A 16,857-nucleotide genomic window follows, 5' to 3' on the forward strand; every position below is an offset into this window, starting at 1 on the left:
AGCACTTAACAATGGTATTCTGAACTTCAATTGTTTTCAGAAAGTTTTGAGATCCTCTGAAAATAGGCACTATAGAAAAGTGAAAAATATTCATCTTATGCTTGCTAATTGCACAAGCTACAGTATTTTTATTTTTAAAAGGAACTGCTCCCTTACAGCCAGTCTTCACCTATATTTTTACTTTCTTCTACCTTTTTGGGTAAATGTTCTTGAGGATATTTCTCTCACAGTTTCAGGGTATCCACACATGTATTCTGCCTGTGGCCCCTTGAGGGCACCCACTTACTGGTTTCCAGCTCCTCGACATCTCTGGGCAGACACCTGTGCCTCACTCTTTCCTAACCAGGGTTTTTCCAGGCTGTACAGTTCCCTGACTAAACTGTTATATCCACAACAAGGCAGACTACCTAAACAGGCCAGGGTCTGCGCTTTGCTTTCTTTCCAAAGACTATGAACAGTGTAATTGCCAGCAGTTACAAATTCCCCCACAAAACTTTCTGAGCACATTTATTCTAAAGGTAATAAAAGTATTACAGAAAAATTGTATTAAAAAAAAACAATCTGCACACATGCACAAACATGTATCAGAAGACGCCCCCAACTCCATCCTCAGGCTCTGATAGGTGGGTAGTCTTTCAAACCCCGCAACTGGATTTTCCCCATTTTTAATTCAGAACCAGAACTCAGGCTGAGCAGTTCAGCTCAGGCCTTTGATCTCCATGAACAGACAATGAACCACATCCAGGGCTTAATTTCAAAAGGCTGGGTTTTTGCATAGATGGAGGTGGGGAATTTACATTAACCTCCCACGAGACAGTCACACTTATTGAACCAAAAGCCCACTTTTGTCCAGCACATTTTCAATATAGCCCTTTGAACTCCGAGGCCTCACATTACATCTTCCCTCTAGAAAGGTTACATATAATCCTGGCCCACAATAATACACAACTTATTGTATTAAGGTTTTTATGGATATTGCATGAAATAGTCATATCTGTCACAACTTCATTATACAACTGTGTTAATTTACAAAAATCTTTATCAAAGTAATGCAATGTTTGAGATTGATTTGCTTTTAAATAGTAATTACATTTGGGCAAGACAGAAGCAATCAATCACAGACTGATAAACTCCCTCATCAAATTACAAAAGCCTCATCCTTCCAAATCACTGTGCTTTTATGAATGCTAATACTTCCGTTGGCCGGTCAAATGCTTCTTGGTCAAATTTGAATAAAATTTCTTAAAACATTTTTTCTCAGTCTATCTTGCAGTACGGCAGCCGTTGCTAGGGTGACCAGACAGCAAGTGTGAAAAATCGGGACGGGGGTGGGGGATAATAGGCGCCTATATAAGAAAATGACCCAAAAATCAGGACCCCTATAAAATTGGGACATCTGGTCACCCAAGCCGTCACCCACATGTATCTAGATGGTGGGTATACAGAAAGCAGTCCCAGGGTGCTGTACTGGCTCTCTTTGACTTGTACTTCCATTCTTTCCCATCAGACCCCATACCAGCTTATCTCTAATGTTTTCCCACTATCATTTTTCCTTGTTTTTTGGTTTGCTTTGCTTTCTTTTCACTTCCCCTTTCTTCTTCCCTGCTCCCTGGTTACTCTCAGAGATGCTGGAACTAGGGATGCTGGGGGTGCGGCAGCATCCCCTGGCTTGAAGTAGTAATAACAACCAAATATGTGGTAAAAGCTTTCAGCACCCCCTCTACAAAAATAGTTCCAGGACCTATGGTTACTCTGCTTCATTCTGCATTCAAGTGTGAGCAAGAGACTCTGCCAAGATTTCTACACATTACTTCAGAGACCTGCAATTTGTCAGTTACTCTTTGCTCCATGCACATGAAGAAGAGCAGCAGAATACAAACAACAACCCAGTAATACAATAAACATGACAAATAAAGGAAAAATATAAATTACTTGAATTTTTCTTCCTTTTTATTCACCCAGGAACCTGACACTGGCTTATGCTCCATGGCTCTGTGGCAGTAATTCTTAGAGCTGCCTGTCTGAAAGTCTGCTCAAACCCACATGTTATTAAACATCCACTTTCTCTCTCTCTCTCTCTCTCTCAAAAAAAGAAAGCTGTGGGCTTGAATAAAAAAGAAAGAGCAACAGAGAGCAGAAGCAAGGTATCTACTTCCGTTCCAGTACTACTCTGTGAAAGTTACCTTTTGGATTCATAGTTTTCTGGCTTACAATCGAACAGATAGTACATTATTCAGTTTCTAGTATTTTTAGTTTATTCTTTAGAAGTATTTTAAAACACATTATAAATCCATATACTAGGGCCAACATTTACTCTTAAAATGCATATTTTCTGAAAAAGAATGCAGTTAAAGATGTGCAAGCCTGTCAAAAGAGAGGCAGACCGTTGCTAAGGGTCTTCCGCAAACTAAAATTAGAAACCCTAGGGACTTGGTATTTTAAAATATTCAAAATATTTCTACATTCCTATATGTGATGTCTATTTAATTACAGCAATGATCTCTGAGCCTATTGCAAAACAGTTATGAATCATCCCTGTGAGTGTGTTTTCATGAATAAACAACAGAAAACTTGAGTGCTAGATACAGAAAGTAAGTCTAAATGGTGAAAGCCAAAGGATCTTAATTTAAATTAACAGCAGACTGCTAAAACCTTTTGTTTCTGTAACTGACCAACTTCTTTAAACCTCATACAGCAGACTGGACATTCAAATAATGACAGAAGTTTTTAAAATATTTTTTTCCTTCAAAGTTGAAAAAAAAATTTAAGTGTCAATACATACATACACACACATGAAAATAATTAATGAGGCCAAGATCATATTCTACCCAAATTTAGTCCCCAATTAAACAAAACACTTAAGCGCATGCTTAATTTTAAGGACAAGTAGTCCCTGTACACTAAAATTGATGCAGGGGAAAGGCTGGAGCAATACTGGGCCAGGAAAGCTCTGCTCTCAGGCACTGCAGAGCATGTTTCTGGGGAAAGGAGCAGTAGAAAGAGAGCTCCAGTAGCCCAGGCAGGAGGGAGGAGAGAAGCAATTTCCTAGAGGGGCACTGCTCTACTACAGTAGGAGAAGCCCTTTCCACAGAGGTCCAGCTGTGAGTCTGTCTCCTGTCCCTTTAGACATTGCCCAAGAGGCAGTGAGAACTGCGTGCATGGGCATCAGAGGGTCACCTACATTAGTCCTGAGACTCTGGGGTTTGAAGCTAAGGGCTACAAGTGAACAGCAGCCATGCCGTAAACTGAGCCATTTGGTGTGACAGGAAGTGGCCCAGAGGAAGGTGAGCAGGCGGTGGGCCAAATGTAGGCCATCCCACACTATCACACTTTCAAGGACCCTGGGCAGGCACCTGGTGGACCCATGTCCCCGTACACACCCCAAATTCCCCTATAGATAGCCCTGGGATGGGCAGGACTAGGGGGTTATTGACAAGTAGGCTGATCCAGCTGAACCCCATTCAGAGGGTTCCGGACACACTGAATAAAAAAGGACTGGAGCAGCAAGCCCTGACCACTAGGCCTGCTGACTGAAAAGAGAACTGCAGTACTGTCCCCTTAAAGTCAACAGACAAAATTTTAAAATGCAACTAATGGTTTTGGGTGCCAAATTTGAAACACTTTAAAGGGCCTGACTTTTTTCAGAGGGAGGGTGCTCAGCACTTTCTGAAAATCAGGCCCCTTTAGATATTTTAAGTTGGGTACCCAAAACTGGAGGCACCCAAAATCAGTTGTCGCTTTTGAAAATCTTGGCCAATGGGCTTAAAAAGCCAAGCATGTGCTTAATTGCTTTTCTGAACAGGAGTTTTAAGATTATTTTTTCTTCATGAAGTGAATGAAACCTTAAAAGCCACATAATCTGCTTTTACATAAATCACAATTGGAAATAAGTCAATAAAACAAAATGTTATTTCAACATTCAAAAGGATCCCATACACTGACTAGAAACCCACTAAAACCTATGAATTTTTCTATTTACCTTAGTGACCATTGGATCAGCTCTCTAAGGCTTGCTTCTTCTACATAGTTTTTGTACCAGTATTACTATTGGTTAGGGGTGTGAATTTCTTTTTAAAATCAAAATAGTTATGCAGGTACCACTTTTAGTGTGGGTACAAAGGTACCATGCTGGAAGAGCTTATTCCTTTTCCGTTATGGGAATAAGCTGTACAGGTATAAGCAACTCCATAAGGTATAGGTGCATTCATGGTTGGTATGTGTATTGTACTGCTAGAACTGTGATAGTGCAGTTCAAGCAGTCCACACATACAAGCTGTACAAGCCTTTAGTCTTTGAACCTCAAAATATTTAGGCATGTGCATAACTTCACTTGTGTGAGTAGTTCCATTGACTTCAATGGGACTACTCATTTATCTAAAGTTATGCACAATTTAAAGTATTTACAAGATCAGATTTACAAGAATCAAGTATGGCTGTGAAGTTACTGTATGTAAAACATACTAATGCAAACTGTACTAAAAAGATCAACTCGTTAACAGAGTGAGATTTAATGGCCAATGAAAGGAGGTCAGACTAGATGATCTAATAGTCCTTTCTGGCCTTAAACTCTATGAATCTATATATAGGGTGTCTAGAAATAAACTACAGCCATTCTATATTTTAAAGTTACTGCTGCCAAGTTGGAAAGCCTAATATACCAGGACAATACATACAGAGTTGAAGAACTTCTAAACAGTTTAAAATGTTTTGGGGTACCTGCAGTATCCAAACAGAGGTCTCCATCTTGTTCAAAAATCTTGACCACAATATATGCCCAAGAGATCCTCACTTAACCATGAAAGTGGCTACACAGAGGAAGACATTGCTTGTGAATTCTCCCTTTTCCTTCATTTTCACAGCTGCCTCTTATTCCTTGTTCTTTTTCCCAACTCCCACCACCAATCAAATTACAATTGCATGCACTCTGCCCACCGCATCTTAGCCATGACCACACAGAAACAAAAATAAACAGTGGTCCAAAGTGAAACTGACAATTTTCTCTCTATTCTACAGGATACCTTAGAGGCAGTGTGATGTTGCTACTATCATAATCTTATCTCCTTACAGCTAAGTCCAGTCTTTTGCAAAGCGTACTTTTTGAACGAGTAAGGTTTTTACATTTCATCAAGAAATGTCCATGCTTGTGGTTTGTTAGACTGATATATTTTCACCTTAATAACCAGTAGTTAAGAAGACTCAAACGTTGTTTGATCCTATATTTTTATATATATATATATATATATATATATATATATATATATATATATATATATACATACATATATATATATATATATAAAAAGAGAGAGAGAGCGCGCGCACATTTTAAAGAACTTAATTCTAATAATTAAAAGAAAAATGGGAGCAAGGGGAAGGAAGAATAGTTATTTCTTATCTTTTACTGATGACATGAACGATTTTACCTCACATTTTAGCCGGCACAAGAGAGAAAATAATTTAAGGGACAGTAATATAGATGATCTGAAACCTCCTTGTCACAGACCAGTCACAATAGCTGTAGCACTTAAACATACACTGAAGCCAGAAGGAAAAAGTAATTTATTGGAAATAACAAAGCTAGACCAGAAAAAGTGCTCAATCAAGACAACTGGAAGTTAAAATGTTTCATCTAGGAATCAACAATGTGTACAACTTGGATGAACAAGCAGGGAGAGTGAGATGTCTGACAGCTTTAGAATGTGCAGGCAAAGAGGAAGGTGTTCCACTTGGCTTCTCCTCCTCACAGTTTATATGAATTTGAGATATTTCATCAGCAAGGGGAGATAGGATCAGCCTTAGCAATCCAGTAATATCACTGCATAAGGCAGGGAAGATCCTAAAGGCATAATGCCTGGACTCATCAGAAAGTTCCTCTGTGATACAATTTCTTCCCAGAAATAGAAGTCGGTTAAGACAAAGTGAATTTTGCCTTAAATCAGTGGTTCTCAACCAGGGGTACGCATATACTTGAGGGTATGCAGAGGACTTCCAGGGGGTATCATAGAATCATAGAATATCAGGGTTGGAAGGGACCTCAGGAGATCATCTAGTCCAACCCCCTGCTCAAAGCAGTACCAATCCCCAACTTCTGCCCCAGATCCCTAAATGGCCCCCTCAAGGATTGAACTCACAACCCTGGGTTTAGCAGGCCAATGCTCAAACCATTGAGCTATCCCTCCCCCTATTATCAACTCATCTAGATAATTGCCTAGTTTTACAACAGACTACATAAAAAGCACTAGCTAAGTCAGTATAAACTAAAATGACAATGACTTGTTTATACTGCTCTATATACTACATGCTGAAATGTAAGTACAATATTTATATTCCAACTGATTTATTTTATAATTATATGGTAAAAATCAGAAAGTCAGCAATTTTTCAGCAATAGTGTGCTGTGACCCTTTTGTATTATTATGTCTGGTTTTGTAAGCAAGTAATTTTAAAGTGAGATGAAATTTGGGGGTACGCAAGACAAATCAAACCCCTGAAAGGGGTACAGTAGTCTGGAGAGGTTGAGAGCCACTGCCTTAAATGACTGGATATAGATGAGAAGATGATGCTGTCCTGAAGTTAAGTCTGTTAATGTCATGACTCATACCACCTAGAAAAATTATCAGAAGTAGTTCAGGGTGGGAGTGGGGACATAATTTAATTAGTAGGCCCAAGAAAGGTCATCCTTGTAACAATAGACTTCTATTTAGGACAGTTAGCTTCTTGGTTTGGCTGAAGGAAGTCATGTCCGGCAGAGCTCCAGCCACAAAAGAATGCCTTGCTTAACAAGGAGAGATTGAGACAGAAATGGCAGAGCCAGGGAGGCTCACACCCCAGAACTTTGCAGCAGCATTTCTTCTTCCTTGGTACAAATACCCCAAATCCACAGAAACCAGCTGTTCAGTTGCTGAAGCAGAGTGATTTTACAGTTGCAGAGAGTGATTTTACTACTCAGAGACCACCACAGGTGATGCTTTGGAAACTTGACACAGAAAACAAACCCAACATGACCAGTTGGTGCTGCTTTGCTAGGAGAGGAACACATTCTTCCTCTCTGTTTTATCCGATTTCTTATACATTTGTATATACCACCATGAAGAGAGGAAACAAAACACACACAACTCCCGCACCCCCACCCCAAAAAATCCCCTACCTCCTACTTAAAGAGGAAACAACCTGGGGAATAGCCTGGGAGGCTGGGTGGGAGTTCAGAATTTCTGCCGCCCACAGTCTGAGGCAGATCAGGACTGGGATGTTGAAAGGAGGCTTGAGCTTACCAAATTCGCTGCCCCAAAATTCAACACTTCCATGAGTTGACTGTGCCTGTGCGACTGTAATGCAAGCAAAAAATCCATCAAGTTTAAGGACCAAAGATCAATAAACATTTGACCACTTTATGTAATGCCAAAGCCTCAATGGAGCAATTCTAACATCCACTGTTAAACAGGCATGCTATAATATATTCCAATTCAGTACATATGTTTAGCCAAAAAATCAAAATAACCTCCAAAACAACATCTTGACACCAAAATCTTTAGTCCAATGAAAGATTTTTCCTACAGACTGTTTTTTTTTCTTTCCTCTCCAGTGTGCCAAATTTTGAATTGAAATCATGAAATGAGGCATTTTATGCTAAATGTGCCTACTTAGTATTGCATGCAGCAATAACATCTCATTGCATGGGTCACTAGATTTCAAAAGCTTTTTTGTAAGAAAAGGAGAAAGAGTGGCCAATGTAAGAGTCGTTAACAAACCACTGCCTGATTTCATGAAATCCTGCCTACAGACAATTCCCCAACCATGAGTATGGACGGGAAAAATAGAAAACCTATATAAGAAAAAGCCCTGAATATCAGGACATCTGGTCACCCTAATCTAAGCTTCCTCTGTACATAATGATGTTGAGCCAGAACAAGTTTCTGAACAAATAGTCCCTGCTCCTTTCTCTTCAGTTCTTTAATACATATTTCCATTTGAAAAGATGGGCTCAATTAAATCCACATTGCCTGAGGCAATTAGGGAAACATGAGCGCTCATTTAGTGGCAATAATGTTTAAAGATACATTAGACAGAAGATGGTGGGAACAATTTTAGCCCTAAAAGATGGAACTGTAGAAGTTTAAACGCTAACTCTTCCTTTTTGGTCTTAACGGAAGCAGAAGAGGTTAATTCAACTACACTCTAGCACAGGGGTTCTCAAACTGGGGGTCGGGACTTCTCAGGGGGTCACAAGGTTATTACGTGGGGGGTCACGAGCTGTCAACCTCCACTCCAAACCCCGCTTTGCCTCCAGCATTTATAATGGTGTTAAATATATTAAGTGTTTTTAATTTATAAGGGGTGGGGGTCACACTCAGAGGCTTGCTATGTGAAAGGGGTCACCAGTAAAAAAGTTTGAGAGCCACTGCTCTAGCAGCCAATAATGCCTTAACCAGCAAGGAAGTTAAATATGGAAGGTTAGAAGGTGAGAAGGATGACATCCACGAGGGCATGTCCCTTTTATGCATTACTACAAAGTTCCCAGTCCTGAGATCTTTGGTTTGCTGGAAGTGGCTCTTCACTAGCTGCAGATTATTAATACTACTTCATATGCACAACTTTTTAGAAGTTTCTCATAACAAATCTTCAGCCAGGTCAGGTCACAATATCTTTCCACAAAAGGAGAATTACTTATATTTTCATCTGAGTACTCTGTTGTATCAACCATTTTAAAACACCCCTTTATCCTTTGGTGGAGGACTAACTAAATGAGCAAAAACCTGATCTAGGGAAACCTCTAGAAAGACTCAGTAATCATGTCTGAGTCCACACAAGACTGAGGAATCTAACAGGAACCCAGAGTCCCAAATTCTGCAATGAAAGCGCTTGCTTATGCCAGTTCGAGTGTGATGCAACAGGCAACCCACCTGCTTAGATATATACCCATCTAAAAGGAATGAGTTTGTTCTGATCTCAGATACATGAGTGCCTCTCATGCAGTCTTTCTGTTCTCTCTAGATTCTTCTCAATTTCATTACCTTACCAGCTCACAAGGACTGAGTTATCAGGAACATTGGCAGGACAGCACAAAGTTCACAAGCATATCTGCAATCAAAACAAACCAAATATCCTCAGTGTGGTGTTGGTGGGGCACAAAACCCAGCTGCAGGTTTAAAACTGCAGCATAGCCTTAGTTTTGGAGGATATGTTTCTTGTTTACTATCAGAAAGATTTTTTTTTTTTAATGTGGGGTCTGATTCAGGACATCTGGGGCATGCTAACCTTTGAAAAAAATGTAATAGATGCATCCTGGAATCTCTCTTTGTTGAACTGTTATTCAAAAACTTTGCTGTACTCTTCAAAAAGTCAAAATACTATTACTCTAACATCACATTAATATGATAAAGTTCTCATAACACTTTCAGAGGATGACATTTTAATTTTAAAATTGTAAATCTGTTTATCTCCCTAACTGTCAAAACAATACCAGAACTTGTTTCGTCTAGCACCAGCAATTAATTTGTTTACACAATATATTTACTAAATAAATAAAACAAAAATAGCTTTCCCTCCAAAATAGAAACAGCAGGTACAGACATGGCCTTCCGGTCCAAGCAGACTTGGGAGCCAGGAACGGCTGAGTTTCAAGCCCAGTATGGCAAACAAATTCACCAGCTGGTACACCGCGTTGTGGCTAGGAGCAAAGTTGCATATTTTTTTCCCTTGTAGTCCTGCTGACCAGGTCCACTTGTTGTCCCCTGTTGTCTTGTGTCTTGGCCCTCCAGCAGGGTCACCTTTTGGCACAGCGACATGCCTCACAGGTGCCGTAGGGTGGGGGGAGGGGGCGCCCTGAACCCAAAGATGCTATTTAACCTATTCTTGCCTGGCATGGGGTTTGTATACCTGGTTACACCGAGCTCTAATACCTCTTCCCACTCTGTCCTAGGGAAATTGACCACCTCCCATCTGTAAAATGAGAATATTGAGACTTACTTAGCTACCCAACAGAGGAGTCAGGGAGTGAGGAGTAAGGCCTAATCCTACTCCCACTGAAGTCAATGGGAATTTTTTACTTTATTTCAATGGGAACAGGAATAAGTTTATAAAGAGCTTTAAAAATGAAAAGACCCCCTCTACCCCCCAGTAAGTCACACTTATTCTCAGCAGCAGCAAACAGATGTCTAACACGTCTGCTCACTCCATTTTGAATTACTCAGAACCATAGGCCTTGTCTACACTTGTGGCCACATGTAGGGTACGTGCAGCTATACGCCACAGTGAAAGGCAGGCGGTGTCCACACTCACTATGGTGCGCAGCTGGGCAGGGAAGAGGCAGTGGGCAAAGGCTCAAGCAGTGGGACACCACACTGCTAAAAGCAGCACTGTAGACATGGGAGGCATCGCTTGGGCATGCACAGAGTCTGATGGGGTATATACCCTAGGGTTCTGATTCCCTAATCATTGCTGCACCGTCTACGCTGCTATTTATACCCATGCTAGGTGGGCATAGAGTGTCTGTACTCTACCTGCTGCTGTAAGGATAGACCTATTCATACATTATACTGCCAGAAGAGACTGTTATGATCATCTAGTCTGACAGCCTACATAACATGATAATTCCTGTGTCAAGCCCATAACTCCTATTTGTGCTATATTTTATATCTTAGAAAAATATCCCATATAGATTTAAAATCTTGTAGTCTGATGTACCCAGAATCACTTAATAGCCACTTATATATGTTTTAATTATGTACAGGACCAAAGACTTTATGAAACCAGTCAACGAAAACATGCAACAGAATTACACAAATGATTATTAGTTTGCACTTTAAAGGCATTTAGAAATTCAAAGCTAGGCAGCTCTGTTGCAAGCAAACAGAATAAATAGGTTAACTCAGGGCTTTAAAAAATCCCCCATTGCCAAATGAGAGCTTTGCATGGTGAATGTGGGATGGGAATTAAACCTTCAATTTCTGAAGAATTTAAGCTTTCATTTAAAATAAGTAAGCTTCTATTCTTTATGGTTGTGAAGCAAACCTACAAATACAAAATGAATGTAATGAAAGCATGGATCACAATGAGTAGGTCCTTTTCCAGAGGCAAGGGCATAGTCTCCAGCAAGTATAAGATAAAAAGAAGGCACTTTTGGCTACTACTACTACTACTGAGTATCCAAAAGTAGCGAGGAGTCCAAAAAGACTGTACTAAAACCTCAGGGTAAACAGCTTCTGTGGAGGGTGAGGTCATATCATGGTAGATCATCAAAATGCTTTCATTTGCCTATCATCATCACTTCCATCTTTCCAGATTTTATCTTGAGCCATCCCTCTGTCATCCTAGGTCCCTGTTTTTCTCAGGCATTGGGACAGTGGGCATATAGCAGAGTTTATGAGTGATGAGGAGATATTGCTATTAATGGCACTCTGAGTATCTTTCCATGATTTCACGCAGTGACTTTATACATGAACTGAACAAGAGAGGTGACAAGATTGAGGATTGCAGGACATCACAAATTAAAGCCCTTACTGAACACCTTACTGGTTACTGAAATATGATCAGTTCTTCTCCCTCCCTCCCCATTATGGTAGGATTTCTTTTCTTTTTTAAAATGTTTTATTTTGGGAAAGCAAAATCAAACTACACGCATTTTACATGGTACTTTGCCAGAATGAGGCAGACTCTATAGTATGTTGTACATGAACTACTTGAGTTCACGACAACTTATGTTAGACCTGACTGAACACTCTATGCAAATATTCCTAAAGCAGACATTTCTAATGCACCTTAATTCACAATTTTGCTGCTGGAGCCAATTCAGACCTTAATGCACACAAGGGAAGGGAAAGAAGAATGGAACACTAAGAATTTTAGCCACTGACTTTTCAGGGTCTACTTTTCAATGTTCAAAATTCATTCACTGCAGAGTTAGCTTAGTATGTAAGAGTGGAATGGTGTCTGGATGTGCTGACAATATCTGTATTCACTATGTGCTTTCTTGCTCGTGATTAGCAACAACACTTTGTACTACTTTAGCTCTTTTAATCTAAGGATTTGAAAACACTTACCAAACATTAACGAATTAAGGCTCACAGTATCCTATGAGGCAGATATTATTACTATTATTTCCATTTTACAGATGGAGACGAAGTAGTGACCTGTCCCAGGACACACAGTATAACTGTGATGAACCTGTATTATCAGAACCTGACAAAGTCCGGTACTTCAGTTATGACAGCAACCTTCCTTTCCTAAGTTACACTGGAGTTCAATGTATTGCATAAATTAATATTTTTTTTCATTTGAATTAAGAATGGTCAAACTGTTTCTTCTCTCATGTATATGAAACGTAATCAGGTCCAAGATATTTGTAAATTAAAAAGTCTTGGTTTTCCAGTTGTAGCTTTATTCTAAATATTATTAAAATTATTATCTTAATATCTAGGAGCCTCGGTCATGTACTAGGACCCCATTGTACCAAGCACTGTACAAACAGAACAGAAATATGGTCTCTGATCCCAAGAGCTTACAATCTAAGTGTAACACAAGATGTAACAGGTGGATACAGACAGACCCACGGCAGAGTACAAGGAAACAATGAGATAATATTGGTCAGCTTGACAGGCAGTGGTCTCGGCACAACAGCAGCCTAACCGTTGTCGTACAGCTCATGGCAAAGAAAGGTTTTAAGAAGTGATTTGAAGGAAGATAATGAGTTAGTTTTGCTGATGTTATGGGGAGCTCCTCCAAGTGAGAAAGGCCACATAGGAGGAAACATAAATGTTCTTGTTTGAAATTTAACAAGATGGCAATAGGGGCTAGTATTATGGGTCAACCAGAGACAGGGGCTGACCTTTCTATATGTAATGAGAGATGATAGGAAGAGTGGGGACACGCTGTGAACATGTAAGGGTCCATAGGTAGAGAAGTATGTCTATAAATATTGCTATTCTGCTTCTTTATTTTTCTCCCTGTCTTTGATAAAGAAAGATCTATTACAATTTTCTTCTTATTTTCACTACTTTACCGAGTGAAAAAAGGTGTATTGAGCACAAACTCTTTTTGTGGCTTTTTACACATACACGCACACACACACACGTCATTTATAAATCTGATCACTGGCCAATTACCGCCAGCTGAAAAAACAGTATGTCTAATAACCTCATGAAAACATTTTCCTCTCCAAGCAGGGTATGTAAATTACAATATTACCAAACAGCAGTTGGCTTGTAAGTTTGTGGAATTTATTACCCTATTTATTTTAAATAGGAAAGACACTTATCTAAAGAGTCTCTAAACTGAAAAGACCATTTGGTAATTTAGATACAAAAGAACTGAAAGAAGGAAAGAAACACATATACTTTAGGTGAATTTGTGTATATTTTACTTTGTTTCATCAACATTATATGAAAGTGTCCGTATTTTAAATTACTTTTTCAATTTTATACAAATATTCTTTTCAATCTTTCAATATCCTTAAGAATTTGATTGCTTCTTCAAATGATATCCATCAGAATCTAGCTCATACTAGCAACTGGTTCACCAAGTACAACATACAAACAAAACATCAAATAAATAATTTTTCTAAGAGAAAAAGTGCATTTCTACTCTGTAAAGAGACTTCATTAAAAATGGTAACAGATGGTTCTCCACTTATTGTCTCAATTATTTCCATATTAAATTCTGTAACTCCCAGTCTCATAAACTTGGCCTAAGAGCTGAAAGTCAAGTCATTACCAATAGTAGATTTTGAAGGCCAAATGTTGTCATCACTTGAACCTCTGTAACCACATCATCTTCAAATTGTACTCTCCGTTATACCTTGGCAACCCTATTGCCTTCAATGGGGCTGCAAAGGTGTAACCAGGCGCATAATTTCAACTATGCCGGCTGCATGCATGGTCCTGAACATAGTTAACATTTTGGTTGATTATGCCTAGCCTACTCTCCCAGAGCTGTACTGGTTTTAGACTGCAAGATTGACAATAATAAAAAATATCTGGTTTTATCACTTAAATAAGCAGTTATAATCTGATCTGAAGATACACAGGGATCTAGGATCTACTAAATAAGAATGTGCCAGAAGTGGTTAAAGTTTAGTATCAAGTCTGATTTGAGGAAATGGAAGAGTTTCTAAATTTGCAAAGGATACTCAAATATAGCACAGCAGCTTTAAGCCTGATGATTTTATCATTTAATCATTTATTTTTGTTTTATTCACCCTTTACAAATATTAGGTGAAATGTCAATGCCCTGACGATGCAGAACAACAAAAGCTTGCATCCAACTTTTCCTAAAAGGACCCTTTGGTTGCTTCTCTTCATACTAAAAGTTTTCATTTCTTCCACTGATTGACCCTGTACTTTGCAAACTTAGTTAGGATACAACACCACCTCTATGATGTCGGCAAATGTAATCTCTATTTTGAGGATGGGCTATCAGTAAAGTCTGAAACTATGATCTGTAAAAAATTATGAAACTCTTATAAAAAAAAAATAAGCAACTCTGTTCCAGGCAACATCAAAGATTCACCAAACCGTCCACCATCTGCAACATGTCAGATAACACTTCAAACATACTATCAAGGAGGAGAAGAATGACTTTAACATTTGCCACAAAGCACCAATCTCCTATGCTACTGCTGTCAGCCAACCTTATATGACCACTACCACTAGTCACCACGCGTCTCTGCTACACAGATTTCATCTGTCAGAAGTCATCTGTATGTTAAAATAACTGGTAAGTATCCTCTCATAATCCATATAAACCAATCACAGGTTGATCATCATAGACAGAAGATAGTTATTAATAATCAATTAACCTCTAGTCTCAGCTGAAATGTCAGTACAGACCTAACTTTATTCACCTCAGCAGCCAAAGTCAGTGGGACGACTCAAATGGTTAAATTTAAGCAAGTGTTTGTTAGCAAGACTGGGTGTTAGCACAGCATTTGCTCTACAGTCATGCATTCTATTGGCTTATCCCTAAGCTCAACAAAATCAAAGGGAGACTTTCCACAGACTACAAAAGGCTTTGATCAGCTTTGCCATACATTGTTTTTGCTTTTTTACCTTTCTGCTGGTCTTCTGTCTCATTAAGTTCTTTTTGTGCTTCTTCAATTTTGTCTGTTTAAGAAAAAAATACATCATATTAAAATATAAAATAAAGTTGTAAAAAAGTCATTTCTTGAAAATATCTGCTTGTGTTAATATGCTAACTACTTTGTTGGATAATCTCATTTACATTTATGGGCAATATATGATTTACATGTAAATAAATATGTTGTGTAAGTCATACAATACATTACAGTAATACTGCCAAGTAAAATCTTACTGTGTTGTATTAGCACCTACATTTACTAAATTGCTACTGATACATTAACATACACAAAATAAGTAGTAAAGGAATAAAAGCATTGTTATGGAATATGCAGTTGATAAGTAAATCACAACATGTTCACATTATCTGCAGTAACTCATGTAGCCCAATGGACTACATAAAATAGGTATTAATGTGAATTACTGACATATACATTTTTTAACTCATCTTAGAAAACATCAAGTGCTGTTAAAACGTTACAATGTTATTACAGCATTAAGAATTATGGTAATATAAATCACAAACAGTATTTGTTTTTCCATAAATACTGATGTGGGTAGAATCAAAAGGCCCAACTGCGCTTCCCCATGGTAAAGCCCAAGGACAAGGCAAAGGGATGGAAATTGTTCCATCAGGTGTGTATGGTTTATCCAACTATGGAACTGTCCTACATAACCCACGGACCAGCAGGAGGTCCATCTGTGCAGAGAACCTGTGCTCCCAGCAATCCACCCCTACCAAGGGATCCAATCGAGCCACAGTGGCAAGGCTTCTGCAGTGAGCATCTGTACCATGACACCTCATCATGTGTGCGCGCAAGCAGGGATGGGGAGTAGTGGGAAACGAATACAACCTTGAGATGTATTTCTTTTTGTACTGAACTCTGGTGGATGTGCAGGTGGAGGAAGACACAAATTCCCCTGCCCAGCTTCCCCACGTACAGACCTATGGGCCTCCAAACAGTCCTCCACGTGCTCTGTGGGAAAAGAGGTGGTGATGGGGAATGCTGCTGTAGAAGTAGCTGAGCCTGTACTCCACAAGGAAGCAGGGAATCTGCACACAGATCTCTTCCCAAGGAAGATCGCATGAACCCAATCAAGTTCAAAGACTACAGCTCTCGGTATAACTATACCTCAGTCTCATCTTAAATAAGACATACTACTGTGGAAGTTAATTTCAGTTTTTCTACATCTGGGATGTAGTATCTTTTCCATGCATTCTAAGTCAATCTTAAAGATGCATATAACATCTTAGGGAGTGAGTTTGTTTTTTAAATTTAATATCCCCAAATATGAAACAACACACACACACACGGGTAAACTTTGACATTCCTATGCAAACACTTTTAAAAACAAAGTGACTGAAGATATGAACCAGTTCAGGCTTTACTTCACTACCAAGACCTGAGTTCAGGTTATAGCATTTAGATACAAAGCAAATTTTTCAAAAGCACCTAAGTGATTTAGGAGCCCAAGTCCCATTGGACAGCCCAGAGTTGGTGGTAATGCAGAACTGCACTGCTGCAGGGGAATCTCTGAAGCTCTCTGGCTGTACTGGTGAAGTGCATTTAAAGGGTGTAGTATGCTTAAATCTCCTGATTTGCACACTGGAGGAATGAAACCTTAGCTCTGCATACTCCCCACCCTCTTTCAGGTAAGTTGTGTACTCTCAGGAGAACAGGAGCTGGCTGGCCTTACCTCCTCCCACTACCCAGTGTGAGGCTATGTAAGGGTCCACCATAATATATTCCCTAGTGAACTTTTCCCATGATAGACTCTGCCTTCTTAC

General features: G+C 39.2%; 1 protein-coding gene across 23 annotated transcripts in view; it reads right to left on the bottom strand.

Moving 5' to 3' along the window:
• Window positions 1-16,857, bottom strand: part of HIVEP1 (HIVEP zinc finger 1) — a 199,523-nt gene that overhangs the window by 56,606 nt on the left and 126,060 nt on the right. For 13 of the 23 annotated variants that reach the window (XM_043540108.1, XM_043540109.1, XM_043540107.1 and 10 more), the window contains one exon: window positions 15,042-15,095. In XM_043540108.1, the coding sequence (XP_043396043.1) occupies window positions 15,042-15,095 (54 nt within the window). Of the gene's footprint in view, window positions 1-7,271; window positions 7,326-15,041; window positions 15,096-16,857 lie in introns of all 23 variants that reach the window. The other 10 variants (XM_043540098.1, XM_037893153.2, XM_037893152.2 and 7 more) reach the window with 1 other exon arrangement.

This window comes from Chelonia mydas, chromosome 2, assembly GCF_015237465.2.
Source record: "Chelonia mydas isolate rCheMyd1 chromosome 2, rCheMyd1.pri.v2, whole genome shotgun sequence".
Classification (NCBI taxonomy): Eukaryota; Metazoa; Chordata; order Testudines; family Cheloniidae; genus Chelonia; species Chelonia mydas.